Here is a 16,003-nt window from a genome sequence, read left to right as displayed (position 1 = left end):
ACGCGCTTTGAGTTAGGGCAAAAATCGGGAAAATCAAATGGTTAAAGAATATAGACTTACAGGTTAGTAAGTTAAGACCTTAGGAGTTACATTTAAAAATATTTTTTTTAATTAAAAATATAAACGAGTTGGCGGGTCAACCCATTTATTTTTTGAGAAACTCATATATTACCCGTTTAATAAACGGGTTGGCGGGTTGGCAGGTTAGCGGGTTGGCGGGTTGAAAAACTCAACCCAAACCCTTTTATTTCGCGTCGTGTCGCGGGTCGTGTCGAGAATTGTCAGCCCTAAATAGGACCCTAGTATGTTGTCCCTATAGACTGTTATATGATTATCTGATATAGGTGCACGTGTTTGATTGGTTATGGGCATTCCAACCTTATGGTTGTGGGCCGAGAGTATTCCATCATGAGGATGATTGAACTCATAGTATGTGGGCATTCCAACCCGATGGTTGTGGGCCTGGGGTATTCCATCCCGATGGATCATTGGACCCATAGTATCTGTTATATATATATATATATATATATATATATATATATATATATATATATATATATATTGTGTGTAGGCATTCCAACCCGATGGTTGTGGGCCGAGAGTATTCCATCCCGATGATGATTGGACTCGTAGTAGGTGGGCATTCCAACCCGATGGTTGAGGGTTTGGGGTATTCCAACCCGATGGTTGATTGGACCTATAGTATGTTGGCATTCCAACCCGATGGTTGAGGGGCCTAGGGTATTCCATCTCGATGGATGATTGGACCCATAGTATGTTGGTTGTTATTGTATGTGTATTGTTGTTTGTATGGGTATTTTGGGGGTAACTCACTAAGCCTTCGAGCTTACATTTATCGATTATTGTTTCAGGTACAACGGATGACAGCAGGAAGGCGAAGGTGTGACCGTACACTTCCTCGATTTATGATTATGATTTCTGGGAACTCTGATATGAAACTATTTTAAAAACACTTTGTAATAATTCAATGGTTTTTAATTGGTTGAAAAAAGTTTTAAATTGCCTTGAATTTTATGGATGTTACAGGCTCGTTTCGAGCCTAGTTTCCAAGCTCGTGCTCGTCTTGTGGGAAAAATAAGAAGCTCGAGCTCGGCTCGTTTTGTTTGTCTTGCGAGCCTAAATGAGCTTAGGCTCGACTCGAGCTCGTTTCTGGTTTTTAGGCTCGTTTAATTTTTTATCATATACTCAAGGGAATAATCCAAATTCCAACTTCATAGCATACATTCATAGATTCTCCATTTGCATTGATTTAATGTCTAAAATATAACCAAATATAAGAACATAAAGAGTAAAAGCTTAAATTACAAAAATAGTAGTTAAACTCCTAATTACTGAACGACTAGAAATAGACAAATCTTCCTCTATGCAACCTCACTCCTCAGATACAAAACCTGCAAAATGTACAAAGGAATCATTTTTTGAAATATTTTTCAGATTAAAAATTTATTGTTTAACACATCTAATTACCTTCAATTACTTTGTGTTCACCTCCTGCAGTAAAACTTCAATAGGAAACTCCTCCTTCTAAAAATAAAAAGGTTGACAATTAATAATTTAAACTATTAAAATAACAATTATAATGTGGTTTTGAATTTTTTAAATATACCTTTAATTTTTTCTTGACTCCATGAACTTGCCCAATCCAATCTCCTCCGCAAATGAACATTACCGTGTCTGAACCCAGTGAAGCTCGATATGGATCAATAACTCTACCCCAGCACTAAAAGTTGCTTTAGATGCAACAGTAGAAATCGGGATTGCAAGTACATCTCTAGCCATCAATGACAAAACACGGTACTTTAACTTGTGCACATTTCACCACTCTAAAGCATTAAATGATTTCATTCCTCTTTGTCCTTTCTCCATATAAACACCTTCTTCTAAATACATATCAAGCTCTGACTTTTCTGGTCTCTCCAAATCTACAGTCTTTATGAACTCTCCAAACGCCTCACATTCAGATCCAATTGATGTACCTTCATTCAACCCTAAAACATTTCTTTCATGTTCGCTTCCATGTGTTGCACATTCCCTAACTAATATACCATGCATCTCTAAATACTCTGAATACGTCATACTGTTTTAAGGTATACGAGCATGAGAAGAAAAGGTTGAATATTTGGAGAGCATCGCTAAATACTCTGAATACATCAGACTGTTTGCTTCCAAAATTTGTCTATTGCTGGCAAAACGGGTATGTCAGAACTATAAATGCTCCATGAATATTTAAAAGCTTATGTTATAAAGTTATATTGAAAAAAGGTTTGTTACTTAAAAATAGGTGTAAATTACACGAATGGTCCCTATGGTTTATGGTAATTTGCACATTTGGTCCCTAACTTATTTTTTTTAACTCAGAAGGTCTCTATTGTTTGTTTTTGTTACACGTTTGGTCCCTGTCATACATAAAAAGACTATTTTGCCATTGATTTTTTAATTTATTTAAATAAACACACTCTCAACCCCACCCTTCTCACCTTAACTTACCTATCCCACCATTTTCCCTATTTAAATAATAATCGTTTTAGGTAAGAGAGAGACCAAGCGTGTAACAAAAAAAACAATAAGGACCAAGTGCGTAACTAAAACAAAAAGTAGGGACCTTCCGAGTTAAAAAAATAAGTTAGGGACCAAACGCACAAATTACCCCAAACCATAGGGACTATTCGTGTAATTTACTCTAAAAATATAAATAAACTAACTACTTGTATTCTCTTTTAAACTTGTAATCATTTTAAAAATACAAAAGTTATTAAAAATACATTCATGTCACATGAAAGTTACCCATAAAAAACATGTACAGTTAACAATTGCCCATATGGGTGGCGTCATTATGAGTATTTAATTACCATTTTACCTACAATAGTTTTGTTGAACGTGATAGTGTCGTTTTTAATCATTTTATTCTGTCTAGGATCACCTAAACTTGATGCCTTCCCAACGGTCTTGTCCCATAATTATATGATTAATTCAAATTTAAAAAAATATTTGTTTGTTTGTTTATATTAGTACGTGTTCATCTTCATCAAACTTCAATTCAGTCTCTTATATATATACACAGAACACCATATTCAGGTTCCTAATACAAACAATCAAACATACACATGGGCAATTGTTCTTTCAAAGGATTCGATGCATCTCTCGCCCCGATCCATGTCATGACAAGCTCGGGTCAAGTACTAGAGTTTTTTAGTCCAAAACTCGTCTCAGAAGTCGTCAAGGGCTTTCCAAGACACGGGATTTTCAAAAAAGACCAATTACTGTCGCCATTAGATCACTGTGAGCAACTCATCGGTGGTCAGTTCTACTATCTCTTTCCTTTGGCCCCAGAGGAAAGAAACCTTCCTCCGGCACCAGACGAAAGAGACAGAAGGAATGAAGAAAATGCGTTGATTGAATCGGAGCCAGTAAGAATGTCGACGAGTGCGGTGGCGTTGCAACTTGTGACGAAGAAGCTGAGTGATGGGTCGGGATTTGAAGTGTTGCCTCCGCCTCGAAAGGGTGTATGGAAGGTGAAATTAGTGATTAATACGAAACAATTGGAGGAGATATTGTCGGAAGAAGTGAACACTGAGGCGTTGATTGAGCAAATGCGGGCGGCGGTGGGCTCCACGAAGGTGGTGCCGCGGTGGAGCAAGGGTTATTGGGGTGTGAAATTGAAGCCGATTCTTTGCAATGTGTTGAATAAAACGGTGGTTGATGACGGTTTTTTATCACCAAAGTCGGTCACTCCATTGTTGCAGTAGGCAGTAGGGAGGCTAACATCGAATGGAACTTCTTATTCCAAATTTTATGTAATATCAGTCATGCTTTCTTCTCTACTGGTTTTCCTTCAAAGGAACCATAACAGCCTTAAAGCTTACACGATCCAAGATTATATTATTTGATTTTTCTTCTTTTTAAACCCCTAAATAAGTGTCTAAAAATGTTTTAATAGGTCTTTTCCTTCGATAAAATGTCATAATATGTAGTGCTTTTCCCGACACTAAAAACATTTAATATGGATTTTTTGTATTCAATACGGGTTTTTTCACATGTATTGAAATTATTAGAGGATTTTAATAAACCTAAAATTAATATACCAAAATTAATATAGTTCATTTCTAACATATAACATGTCATATTTTCTAACATTTGTCCTGTAAAATAATATACTAATAATCTATATTTAAAAATAAATAAATAAATATGTAAATTGTTTTTTTTTTTTTTTTTTGAACGGCAGATGCATTAAAAAATAATAGTTGAATATCATTTGCCGCCTTGAGAGAATAACATTTTTTATTGTTGATTAGAAAGCATTAGAGCTTTCCAAATAAACCACACCGCCATTACAATAGAGTCCAGTTCTTTTTTCTCTTCTTACTACTTGCCAGGATCTTCAAAATCGAAATCAAATCCCCCAATACAAGTTAGAGTTGACGTAAACAAGTCATTTCACACACCAAACCAATTCCAATTATGCATTGAAAAAAAGCATTTAAAGAAGTCATGCTCAATGGATTCCACATCACAGCCACACCAATTGCAAGACAACACGTTAATCATCCATGTTGATTTGGTTATCTATGTATTTCGTCTCTTTTTGTTTATTCAAACGATTCTTAAAGTGATGGTTTGTTATGGTTTTGTCCCCGGACAAATAGAAAAAGTTTTATCACCTTCTGATTTTTAGAGATTTTCTTTTTATTGTTTTGATTTTTTTTAATGAGACTAATATAAATGTGCCCCCCCCCCCCCCCCCCCAAACATGTATCACCCTCATCTTTTATTTAAGAACACCCAAAAAAAAAAAAAAAAACCTTCATCGTTCCTATTTGTCATCGGAGCGGTGACCTTCGTTCTCTTTGCCACTAAATTTAGTGACCTTATCGGGATGTAAAAGCTTTGAAAAACACATAAAAACTTTAAAAAGTAAACTTTGGTTAGCCAGTAAAAATGATTTAATAGGGTAATATATTTCTCACTTTGTACACATTTATTCCTTAATATTTTTATACATATTTAGTCCTTAATATATATATATATATATATATATATATATATATATATATACACACACACACACACAACATATTTACGTAAAGCTTCGATCTGACTTCCTAAGGCTCGATTATGACATAAAGCTTCGATCTTTACGTTCATGCATGGCATATTTGCTCCATAATGCCAATTCAAGCTCCAACAAGGGTTAGATGCACAAGATCTTATCTCTAGCTCAATAAAGTTCGGGTCTTTGGACTCACAAGACCTCCTACACTTCAGATCTGAGGTTTCAACCACAAATCATGCTCAAATGAGTCAAATGACACAAAAGGGATGGGAGAAAATCCTAGAAACTCCCTAAACCAAAATCTCATAAAGAAATGATCAAGTTAGCATGTTTGTACCTCCAACTGAAGCAAAACTTTGATGAACCTCTAGATCCAAAGCCTCCTCTTGATCCAAGATTTAATACTTTCCTCTTCTCCTTCAAAAGTGCATTAATAACCACAAGATTAGCTCCTCTCTCACTCTCTAGCTCAAGTGGACGATTAGGGTTTCTCTCAAGGGTGTTAGGTGACTGGTGAGGCAGAAATGAGGGCTTAAGGCCCCTTTAATAGGTCACAAACCCGGGGATTTAGGGTTTCCTCACACAGCACCAACTCGGCAACTCGGCTCTCTGACTCATCGAGTCGGTCATTAAACCCACATGACCAATTCAACTCTACTCGATGAGTTGGGCACACAACTCGTCAAATCGCTCAGTAAACCCCATATATATATATATATATATATATATATATATATATATATATATATATATATATATTATACTTGGGAGTCCGGATGTTACATTAATGATCTTTATATCCATACGATCTCGGATTTTCGATTTTTTTTCGTTTATAACTATTTTCATGTATTAGCAACACCTATTTCATCTCGGCAACACCTACTATGTATTCATATGTCTACCCCTGTCCATATGTTTTTTTATGAATGGATGTATGGATGTTTTTTTATATAAAATCATAATTAAAAATATATTACATTTTAACAGGAGTAATCTTAATGAAAAAATGAGCACGTGGATATAAAGATCGTTAAAATCTGATATCATATAAAAAAGTTACGATGTTCAGAATACAAGACCTTAGCCAAACCACAAGACCCACGCAACCCAGCCGAGATCATGTTGGACATAAATATCAACAACCCCACACAACTCATCAATGATTGTCTCACGTAAGATGTCATGAGAAAAACCTAAAAAATCATTCATAAGTACTTAATGAGTACAAAAAATAACTTATTTGAAACAAAAAAAAAAAAAAAAATTAAGGACTACATATGTACAAAAATATTAAAGATTAAATGTGTACAAAATAAAAAAAATATTACCTTATTAAGTCATTTTTACCGGCTAACCTGGAGTTGCCGATCATAAGGACTGAATCTATACATTTTAACAAGTTGAAGGGGTAAATGTAGACAAAAAAACTCAGTGACTAAATGTATGCAAATCAAATACATTACCCTTTTAAGTCATTATCCCCTTACCAAATCTGACTTTAAAACTCATCTAAAAAAAAGCATCCTCTCTCTCTCTCTCTCTCTCTCTCTCTCTCTCTCTCTCCATGCCTTTACAATCGACTCTCCACTTCTCCACGTCGTCTCTCTCCGGCCTTTTCTCTGGTCACCTCCGCCATCCTTTGAACTACCTCCGACCAGCGCCATCCTCCTGCCCTGATTAAAACAAAATGCGACTTTTTTTTTTCCTTTTTCCTTCTTCGACACATTGCCTCTTCTCCTCCCTCCCACCCATTCTCCTACCTCTCCGATCTGCAGCTGTCTGCTCCCTCCGCCACCGGTCATCTAATTTCTTTGTAACATTTTTATTGCAAGTGTGAATGAATTAATGGTGAGGTTTTTTTGTTACCATTTGATTTGAAGGAAGTTGCAAGTGAATTTCAACTAATTTCCTTTTTATGTGATTATTTAATTTGATGTATGTGCAGCTTCCATTTTTTCTTAATCTGTGAGATCGTGAATTTGATTGCAATTAAGATAGAAACATTAAAGTAAATGTGGTGCTTACATGTCACACATGAACGAAACCGAGATAAAATAATACCACCCATCCGAATAGAAAAAAAAAAAAAAATTTAATGATAATAATACCACCCATCCTATGCTTAGCTTATAGCAACAAAAAAAAACAAAAACAAATACAACTAAAGTCAGTTTGGTTGATATGAAATATAATGTGAAACTCTGCATTTCATCATCAGAAAAATCAAACTTCTTTTTGTCCAATTTTTTTCATTCTTTCTTTGATTCCGGTATACAAAAAGAAATCATATCTGCAACTCTAAATCTGGATATTCATAGGCACAAAAATAAAAACAGTCTTCAAATACATTTAACTATTTCCGGGTTCTACCAACTACAAAATATTTGCTTCAAAATTAAAAGTTCTTAATTCAACCTTGCCTCCATTTTGTTGATGGCTTTCTCTATTGCAGGTACATTCTTGCTGAAAGTTGACCACTGCTCAGCAGTCAAACTGATACCTATAAACAACAAATCAATTCTATGAACAACAAACAGATCACAGCAGAAAAAATATGGCAACATGGATCATGTATGTGTTAATACCTTTAGAACTAGGAAGCTCTTTACCATCTTTTTTGTAGTACTCCCTTATAGACACCAAATGTTTTCCTTTGAATTCAGTAAGAGTCACCCTTCTCTTATCTGACAGCTGCAATATAAAATATTATTATACTCAACATAATTACAGCATTTGGATTTCCCCCAAAATTCATGTTATACGATTACTAGCTCTCTAATTCATGAGTAACTCAACTGGATTTTATTAACGAACTACACTGAAAACTTTTTTGATTTATCCAGATAATTCAAATTTTAGGGTTGTGTGTAACTGAAGGGTAAAGTGTAAGAACATTATGGACCAACAAAGTTACCATCGTATAGATGTTAGGGTTTTTGTTGAAATCAGATTAGGATTTAAGTTCCAAACAGTTAACGCCAGAAAATTTTGAAATTAATCAGAAATATTTGACGTGATGCAGATAAATACATTTTATCCCCAAATTTCAAAATTGGGGGTGTTTAAGAAACCAAATTAGGGTTTCAAACAGTAAGAAAAAATTCTCAAACAAACTTACTCTGCAGAAGATAAGATCTCCTTCTTCGTCGTATTCCTTATCGCCTTTCTTCCTCTTCTTCTTTTCATCCTCGCTATCTTCTTCTTCTTCCTCCACTTCCTCTGGTTCGTCTGCTTCGACCGCCTTATCACCAGCCTCTGCTTTCGCCTGTTGTTCCTCAAGGTACGTCTGGACGACATTTCGAACGAGCTTCTTCCGTTCAGACACCGATAAATCCACTCCGAGCTTCTCGGAAGCTGCTTTCCGAACTTGGAATTCCGTCGTAGAATCCATATCTGAATCCTTCAGCACCTCCAGCACCGTTTCCTCAATCTTCTTTGCCATTTCGGGATCCATAATTGAATGTTAAGATGACTCTTTCGTTTGTTGCCTCTCTGAAACAAACTGCAACCGATCAAACACTCGTCTTCTAGCAATAATCTGGGAAATGTCCGAGGATACTTCCAGAAGGTATTTCAAGTATTTGAAAGTTGAAATCAGACATGAAAATATAAATCGGCCTAAACCATTGCTATAGATTCTGGGCTTACACTTTGGCCCATTTATATACAGTTTACTAAAAATCGTCCATCAATAATCAGATACGTCAACTGCCCTAATAAATGAAAATGACTTTCCCATATGTTCTCTTCTCATTCATTTGGACACATGGCATTTTCTAAAAATTTTAAATTTATCTATTTTTCACTTGTCATTTTATTGTATTTTTGATTTTATTAAATTAAAATCCACATTTAATATATAAGGTAATATATATGTAAGGTATTTATTAGAAATTGTTTATATATGTAATGTATCTAATGCATTAAAGTCTCATTAATTTTAATAATTCAAAAAATTTCTTATTTTTCTTATAAATTTAAAGTTTTCAAATTGTTAAAATTTTATATTTAATTTTTTTTAAATAAACTCATGTAATACATGAGTCTCACACCTAGTTCTTAACAAAATAAAATTGAAAGATCTTGCAAATTACTACAGTTTCACAGATTTTTAGTAATAATAATCGATAAAGAAATCTATCAATATCTAGCAAATGAGTGTCTCTGCACAAAATGACATATATTTAAAGAATTTTGTACGAAAATGATACGTTTATTTGGCGAAACGTCCTAAATAGCAATTTTACCTCTTATGATATTTAAGTAACTTATTTTGTTAATCTATCCCTAATAGCAACTAATCTATAATTTGTCCAAAAATAAGAATATGCAACTTGCAATTTGGTTACGAATTATCGTTTTTGCAGAGTTATTGAGTTGAATGCTTATGTAACATATGACATTTTATTGGTAAAATTTAATACCGTGTGGTAAAATGATAAATAAAATTATTTTGATTCGGCTTAGTTGACCCTTTGTGCATATGAGTGTCCCACATAGGATGTCATATGAGCAAAGCCTAAAAAAACCAATCATAAAATGTGTACGAAAATAACAATGATTTATTTTACAATAAAAAAGCATTAAGGATTAAATGTATACAAACTAAAAACTCAACCTGAATAGCTGGTCACAAAGACTGAATGTATACAAAACAATAAATTTAAAGACTTATTTAAAAGAAAAAGTTATGTTTGCATGGGATTTGGTTATTCAAGCTCAACTTTATTGAGTAACCATTTCACCCGACCTGTAAAGGAATAAAGTTGTTGTCCAGTAGAGTTTTGTCTCTCATATCTCGTAATTAAATAAAGAAGAAAGTTTTACATAGACGTAGCGGGTAAACGAGCAACAAACTGTGTCGCAACCCCTTTTTGTATAGCAAAACCAATTCTTTTAAAACGAAAGTATCAAATGTAAAGGATATAAACATGTGTTGATTTTTCATGCACGTTTTCTCATGTTTTGCCACTTTGTTTGATGCAACTTTTAAAGCAGCTTTCCCTACAGTGAAAACCCCACTCCCCAAGCCCACAAGAGAGAAAACCACTGTTAGATCCATACATGCATGTTTTCCTCCAGCCCATCCAAATACTAAAACATCAGTTGGTCTAGTGTTGATATTCCTTCCAATGGGTCAGTCAGAAAATTCACAGGTGTCTCTTTCTTGGCAGAAACACCAACGCGATCCCTAACCAGATCATGTCGGTACTTGAAATCCAGGAGCTCTTTACAATGAACTGCATGCTCCCGAAAGGAGTCCAAGCATGCCTTGCGACAAACAGGGCAAGTCTCGTCAACCGAAAATAAAAGGATCATAAGGCGATACTTGAGGATGACATGATACTCCACTGGCGACATGCTGGCCAAGACCGTCAATAGGAATAGTCAAAAGAAAATCCTGAACACGTGGGGTCATTAGACACTCAAAAATTGTTTTCTGCCTAACCGTCATGTCGAAATAAATTTACATGTCTTGAACAATTTTACTAAAAATGACACTCGCCAATAAATGTTGGGCTTTTGGAGGGACAGTGTCCTATTAGTGAAACCGCTGAAATCAAAGACCGACATCTTATCACGAAGACATGCCAAAGATTTATTTTACAAGAAAAAACAATAAGGATTAAACATGTACAGAACAAAAATTATGTTATCCTATTACGTCATTTTCCCTAAATCAAAATTACATTATCATGAACGGAAGAGAGTGCCTAACAAAGGTAAGAGGTGAGGATGGATTGGAAACTTAATAACATAAAGAATAAAATAAAGAAACAAGAACTATATATATATATATATATATATATATATATATATATATATATATATATATATATCATCCTCCATAAAATTTCTTTTTTTCATTATCCTCCTAAGCTTAGGTACTAAACCTTTAAAATATATAGTTTTAACTTGTTTAATATACCCGGTTTGGTTTCACTTGGTAAATATATCATCCTCCATAACATTTCTTTTTTTCATTATCGTTTTACCATCTCTGTTTTCTTTCATCCATTATCGTTTATTACTTCACCCAAGTGAACATTACTAAACCCTAAACCCTATTGTGTCGATCTTGAATTTATATCTTGAAGTATTAATCGTGAATCCAGTAACCATAATCTTTATATAGTAAAACAATGTATTTTCAAGAGGTTTAATACCTAAGCTTAAGTGGGGCTGTAATGTGTGTGTGTGTGTGTATATATATATATATATATATATATATATATATATATATATATATATATATATATATATATATATATATATATATATATATATATATATATAAAAGACTAAAGATGCTACAAAATAAAACAAGGACTATTGACATAGTTGTCTTCACCGTTCAATAGTTCTGTCAAACAAGATGGACCTAACTTTGTCTACAAATAACAACATATTTTAGGTCATTTCTCATTGTTGTCCCATACAGGCTTTACATATTGTGATATTGGCATCATTCATTTCAGATATACACATAATATATGATAACAATCTGGAATTGATATCGTAGCCCTATCCCATCGAATTGAAAACAACTTGTTTGAAGATCTTCTCTTCTCTTCATCTCTTAAATTTCCTTGGCCCTTGTTTCTTGTCGCTGCAAGGATGTATGGGTGTCAAAACTCAAAACTATCATCAGTTGGATAAATAAAGTAAAGAAGGTGCTACTGGTGTTTGACATGAAGTCAAACTCGCTACTATAAACTACAAACGTTCAAATTTGATATGATCTCTGCACCTTAGTAAAACTAAAAGTCAACTGCATTGAAGTTTTGTAAATTGTAGTCCGAACCCAAAACTTGTTTGTGTTGTATTTCCAATAAGATTTGTTGAAATGGTTAATCTGAGATTATCATACTTGACAAAGAAGCTAAGTTGGTGATAAATGATAAATCCACAGCTACCTTGATTGAGTTTCTTCAGTGGCTGCGGAGGAGGTGGTGGCGGCGGCTGAAATTCTTGGGACACTCCCAAAGCCAGCAACTTCATCCATGCTCTGGCCTTGGCGGCGGTAGCGACCGCCGGTGGCCACAAAATCAGGGCAAGGCCTGTAAGCCTTGATAGGCCACCAACCAAATCCTGGTACGGTTGCAATTCCACCTTGAATCCTTCCTTCACCATTGCATCCCCACCCTATCTCTGCTTTCCCACATGCCTTACAACCTCTACAACGTAATTCAAAATTAAATTTCTTAGACATTAAATTCATATGAAATTATATATGAGAAATACCCTGATTGGTTAGTAAGGGTGTCAGATGAGCTACTTTCTTCTTCTTCTTGTTTATCGACAGTGGAACTGGAAGTTGAGGAGGAAGCTCGGCCTCGGAGGAGGATAAATGGAGATTGGGCCCGCGAACTTTTAGAACCAAAAGAGGAAACAGAAATTGGGTATTGATGGGGAGTTATCGGAGCGGAGAAGAGGGTTGTAGCAGCCATTTTCGGTCTCTCGCTCTCTCCGCCGTGAAAATTGGGAGTTGAGGCCAAGTCGAAGGGAACCGTATCTTGAATCTTATTGTGAGGTTGAGAAGAAGCGGCTTAATTTTTATTTTCTTTCAAAAGCAGATAATATTATTTGGCCTAGGTTATTTTTTGTCTTCCTTTTAAAAATAATAATAATATAAAAAAAAAAAAAAATGATGTGTATTATTCATTAGTCATTAACAAAGGATCTGTAAGGTGATTAAGCTGAATCATTAAAATGCATTTACCCATCGAAAAGAAAAGAAAGAAAAAAGTTCCATATACGATTATCAGATCGAATCCAAAGTAAAACAAACATATATATATCCTTGAATCCTAATTAAAACAACTCTGTACCATTTTTCCCTAAACTCATATAAAAAGAAAGAAACTCTTGGTTGCTTGTGTTGTCACTTGTCAGGGGGGCAGCATGAGCATCATAGGTTGCGGTTGATCTGCAGCAGCATTAGCAAGCATGAGAGAGGTATGATGATGAACCATGTACCACTGGCCATTATGAAGCTCAAACACATTCGTCACATTCAGAGGCCTCTGCTCCATTCCTACATAAGCTTTCATTGTCACCCAAGCCACGTCACTGAGCACCCTTGACCTCACATCCCTCACCTCAAAATCAACCCCTGCTTCCCCTGCTTCCGCTTCCCAGTTAAATGCCAGCTGCCAGCTCCCTATCACCCCGTTATACCTGTGCGTAGTCATATTTTTTGTTAATAATAATTATATAATGAGAATAATGAGAATGAGAATAATAATCAAATATTCATAGCTGAGCTGACCCACCCGGTAAAGAGCTCCCCTGAGGCATGAATACATTTCACATAATCTGCATTAAGCCAAAGCCGACCCATGTCTGGAACAGATCTTTCTCGAATCATATCAAAAAATTGTTGATTTATATTCACAATTGCTCTAGTAGCTGCGTAGTACGCCTTCCATCCATTTGCAGGTGTTACACTATCTTGTTCCATTGTAAAATCCTGCCAACAATAAACCAAAACAGGAATTAATCAAATTACTTTTTCTAACATCTTTATTCTTTAATTAACCACCACATCACCATTCTTCCAAAATGAAATCTATCTATATATTATTTAAACCAATGTTAACTTCCATACTTACCATTCAATATTCACACCTCACTTTACAAACAAATCTCATACCATATATTTCCATCTCTCAACACTTTAATTAATTCAAAACCTACACAACTTCTAGGAACATATTATATGTCTCCCAAATTATATTTGAGGCCACAAAACGCAAACGCATTTCCTATATGTATAAGAAATCAGTAAGGACTAAGGAACATCTTCTACAAACAGTGGATCCTCATGATTAATATATTAAAATCAAGTTCCTTTATCGAGTAGATATCCATATCAAAGTAAAACACCAACAAATTGAAATAGTAATCGGAGGAAACATGACTTCCATTTTCAGAAGATAAAAAATCGGATTATGATATTAGACATACATACTTGTACAGTTTCAGCAAAACAATCTCTATTCTCGTCTTGCAATCAAATACCTGTAATTTTCTTTCAGATCAATATTTTAATGGATCCAAAAGACCAATTTGTCGGAGAGAAGTCTAGAAAAAAAAAAAAAAAACCTAGATAGGAGGGAGGTATGTGTAATTATGAATACAAGACACATGGCTACAAATACCATATGTGTCCATTTGCATTAACTTAGAGAGTTAGGGCAACGGTTTCCACGTGTCAAACACACTCTATTTTTTCACTGTCTATCCAAACAATTGTGCTATCATATGTTTCACTTTTTGTTGCATATTTATTGGTTCATATATACAGCTGCAAACTGTATGGAACTTCAATTATAAATTCAAATTGATTGCCTTGTTGTTAATGGCTGCATACTTGGCAAACATCATAAATAAATCAACATAAAACTAAGCTATATACAGTCTCACCAAAGCCAGTATAAGAATTTCAAATTATTTTCAGCACCAAATAAAATAGCAAAACCCTATATATCTCAGTTTTGAGTGTCCATTATACCCTTTGATGATTCCAAAGCTTTATCTGTGGTACCATACTTGACAGTTGAAACTCAATTGCATAATTAAGATGCAGGACAACAACAAATTTTTAGTCAAAAAGCAGACCAGAAACCTAACCGAAAACATATATTATCCAAATTCAACTCGATAACGACAAATGATGACAACTCACAAAGTTTCTAATTATAAGAGGACAGGAATCCAAATCACACAATAGCATAAATGTCTGTCCTTTCCCCTAGAATTAGGCTGATATATGCAATAGCATACACATGGCAACCAATTGCACCAAAGATCCTCAGCTATGCAAGGGTTTGGGATAGGCAGTTTTTTCCTTTGCCTTTTGAAAAGAGGATGTTATTGTAACTCAAACCCAAGAATAAAGAAATTTTCACATAACATGCAGCAAACTATTAAGCAGATTATACGAAATACAAAGTAATTTTGGGAAAAGTCTGAAAGGATAATAACCTTATGATAAAGGGCCTTCCAAGCATTATCATCATTAGCAGCCCTCCGCATGGAAGAATTGGTCATTGACAGCCTACAGAGACTAGGATAATCCAAGTAACTCAAAGCATGTGTGGTGATTTCCGGAACTAACTGTTCCATCATTGACGCACCTATCATCTGTTGTCGCTCCCTCTCCACCATCACCACCTGTCCTCCACCGCCTCCACCATTCATCATCCTCGCCGTCGCCGTAACAGCCATAGAATCAGTAGCTCCAACAAACCCCTTAGAATTAGAACATGCACAATTACAAGCCTTGGTTTTATCCGATTGTGAGAATTTGAGCAATCGGAAGGGCAGGAGTGAGACGAAACAACAGACTAGAGTCACGATTAGGGCTAAGAAGAGAGAAACAAAGGGAAAATCGCCGTTACCGGAGAAAGGAAAGGACATCTCCATTGACGATATTCATAACACATGAAAACTTCAGCAAACATAAACCCTAGAGTGAGATAGAACTCCTTGTAAGGCGATGATATCACACTACCTCTTCTTCTTTTCTGAAAAACCCTAACGTTCCGGTGGCATGAGGTGCCAGCAAGCCGCCCTGAAGAAGAAAGGGAGATTTTAGAAAGGGAGAAGAGACGGAGGTTTAGAGAGAGAAAGGGCCGGTGAAGACGACCTGTAACTGACGACGAGAGTATGAGTAACGCTGGTTAGTCATGGTACTGTCTATGTTAGATGCCGTCAATGGTTCCGTTAAGAAATTCACACAACTTTGAAGGGTGATTTTGTCTTTGCAAAAATCAACATGTATTATAAGAAAGTCAAACACGCCATATTCTCCACGTATATTTGGTTTTAAATAGTTAAATAAGTAACTAAAATAAAGACATTTGTGATGCTTAATTTTAGTCTATAGGGAGTTGTTTCTGCCATAGAGTCGCTACCTCG

The 16,003-nt window shown here is 35.1% G+C and overlaps 4 protein-coding genes across 4 annotated transcripts; 1 reads left to right on the top strand and 3 right to left on the bottom strand.

Annotated features, from left to right (window-relative positions):
• The first annotated feature begins 3,125 nt into the window (after positions 1-3,125).
• Positions 3,126-3,767, top strand: LOC145095051 (uncharacterized). Its single transcript, XM_079032993.1, has one exon. It carries the CDS (start codon positions 3,126-3,128, stop codon positions 3,765-3,767), a length of 642 nt encoding a protein of 213 aa, XP_078889119.1.
• A 3,516-nt stretch (positions 3,768-7,283) lies between these two features.
• On the bottom strand, positions 7,284-8,674 carry LOC145091565 (RNA polymerase II transcriptional coactivator KELP-like). Its single transcript, XM_079029312.1, has 3 exons — positions 8,196-8,674; positions 7,663-7,768; positions 7,284-7,577 (listed from the first exon to the last, which is right to left on the bottom strand). Exons 1-3 carry the CDS (start codon positions 8,529-8,531, stop codon positions 7,483-7,485), a joined length of 537 nt encoding a protein of 178 aa, XP_078885438.1. The 5' UTR covers positions 8,532-8,674; the 3' UTR covers positions 7,284-7,482.
• Positions 8,675-11,396: 2,722 nt separating this feature from the next.
• On the bottom strand, positions 11,397-12,625 carry LOC145091564 (uncharacterized). Its single transcript, XM_079029311.1, has 3 exons — positions 12,323-12,625; positions 11,995-12,255; positions 11,397-11,687 (listed from the first exon to the last, which is right to left on the bottom strand). Exons 1-3 carry the CDS (start codon positions 12,526-12,528, stop codon positions 11,651-11,653), a joined length of 504 nt encoding a protein of 167 aa, XP_078885437.1. The 5' UTR covers positions 12,529-12,625; the 3' UTR covers positions 11,397-11,650.
• Positions 12,626-12,810: 185 nt separating this feature from the next.
• Positions 12,811-15,770, bottom strand: LOC145091563 (F-box protein SKIP8-like). Its single transcript, XM_079029310.1, has 3 exons — positions 15,068-15,770; positions 13,354-13,550; positions 12,811-13,258 (listed from the first exon to the last, which is right to left on the bottom strand). The coding sequence occupies exons 1-3, from the start codon at positions 15,506-15,508 to the stop codon at positions 12,970-12,972; spliced, it is 927 nt and encodes a 308-aa protein (XP_078885436.1). The 5' UTR covers positions 15,509-15,770; the 3' UTR covers positions 12,811-12,969.
• Positions 15,771-16,003: the final 233 nt, after the last annotated feature.

The sequence above is a fragment of the Lactuca serriola genome, chromosome 3, assembly GCF_051521515.1.
Source record: "Lactuca serriola cultivar US96UC23 chromosome 3, Lser_US96UC23_V15, whole genome shotgun sequence".
Lineage (NCBI taxonomy): Eukaryota > Viridiplantae > Streptophyta > Magnoliopsida > Asterales > Asteraceae > Lactuca > Lactuca serriola.
The sequence above is the reverse complement of the archived record's forward strand: the minus strand, read 5'-3'. Positions and strand labels throughout refer to the sequence as shown.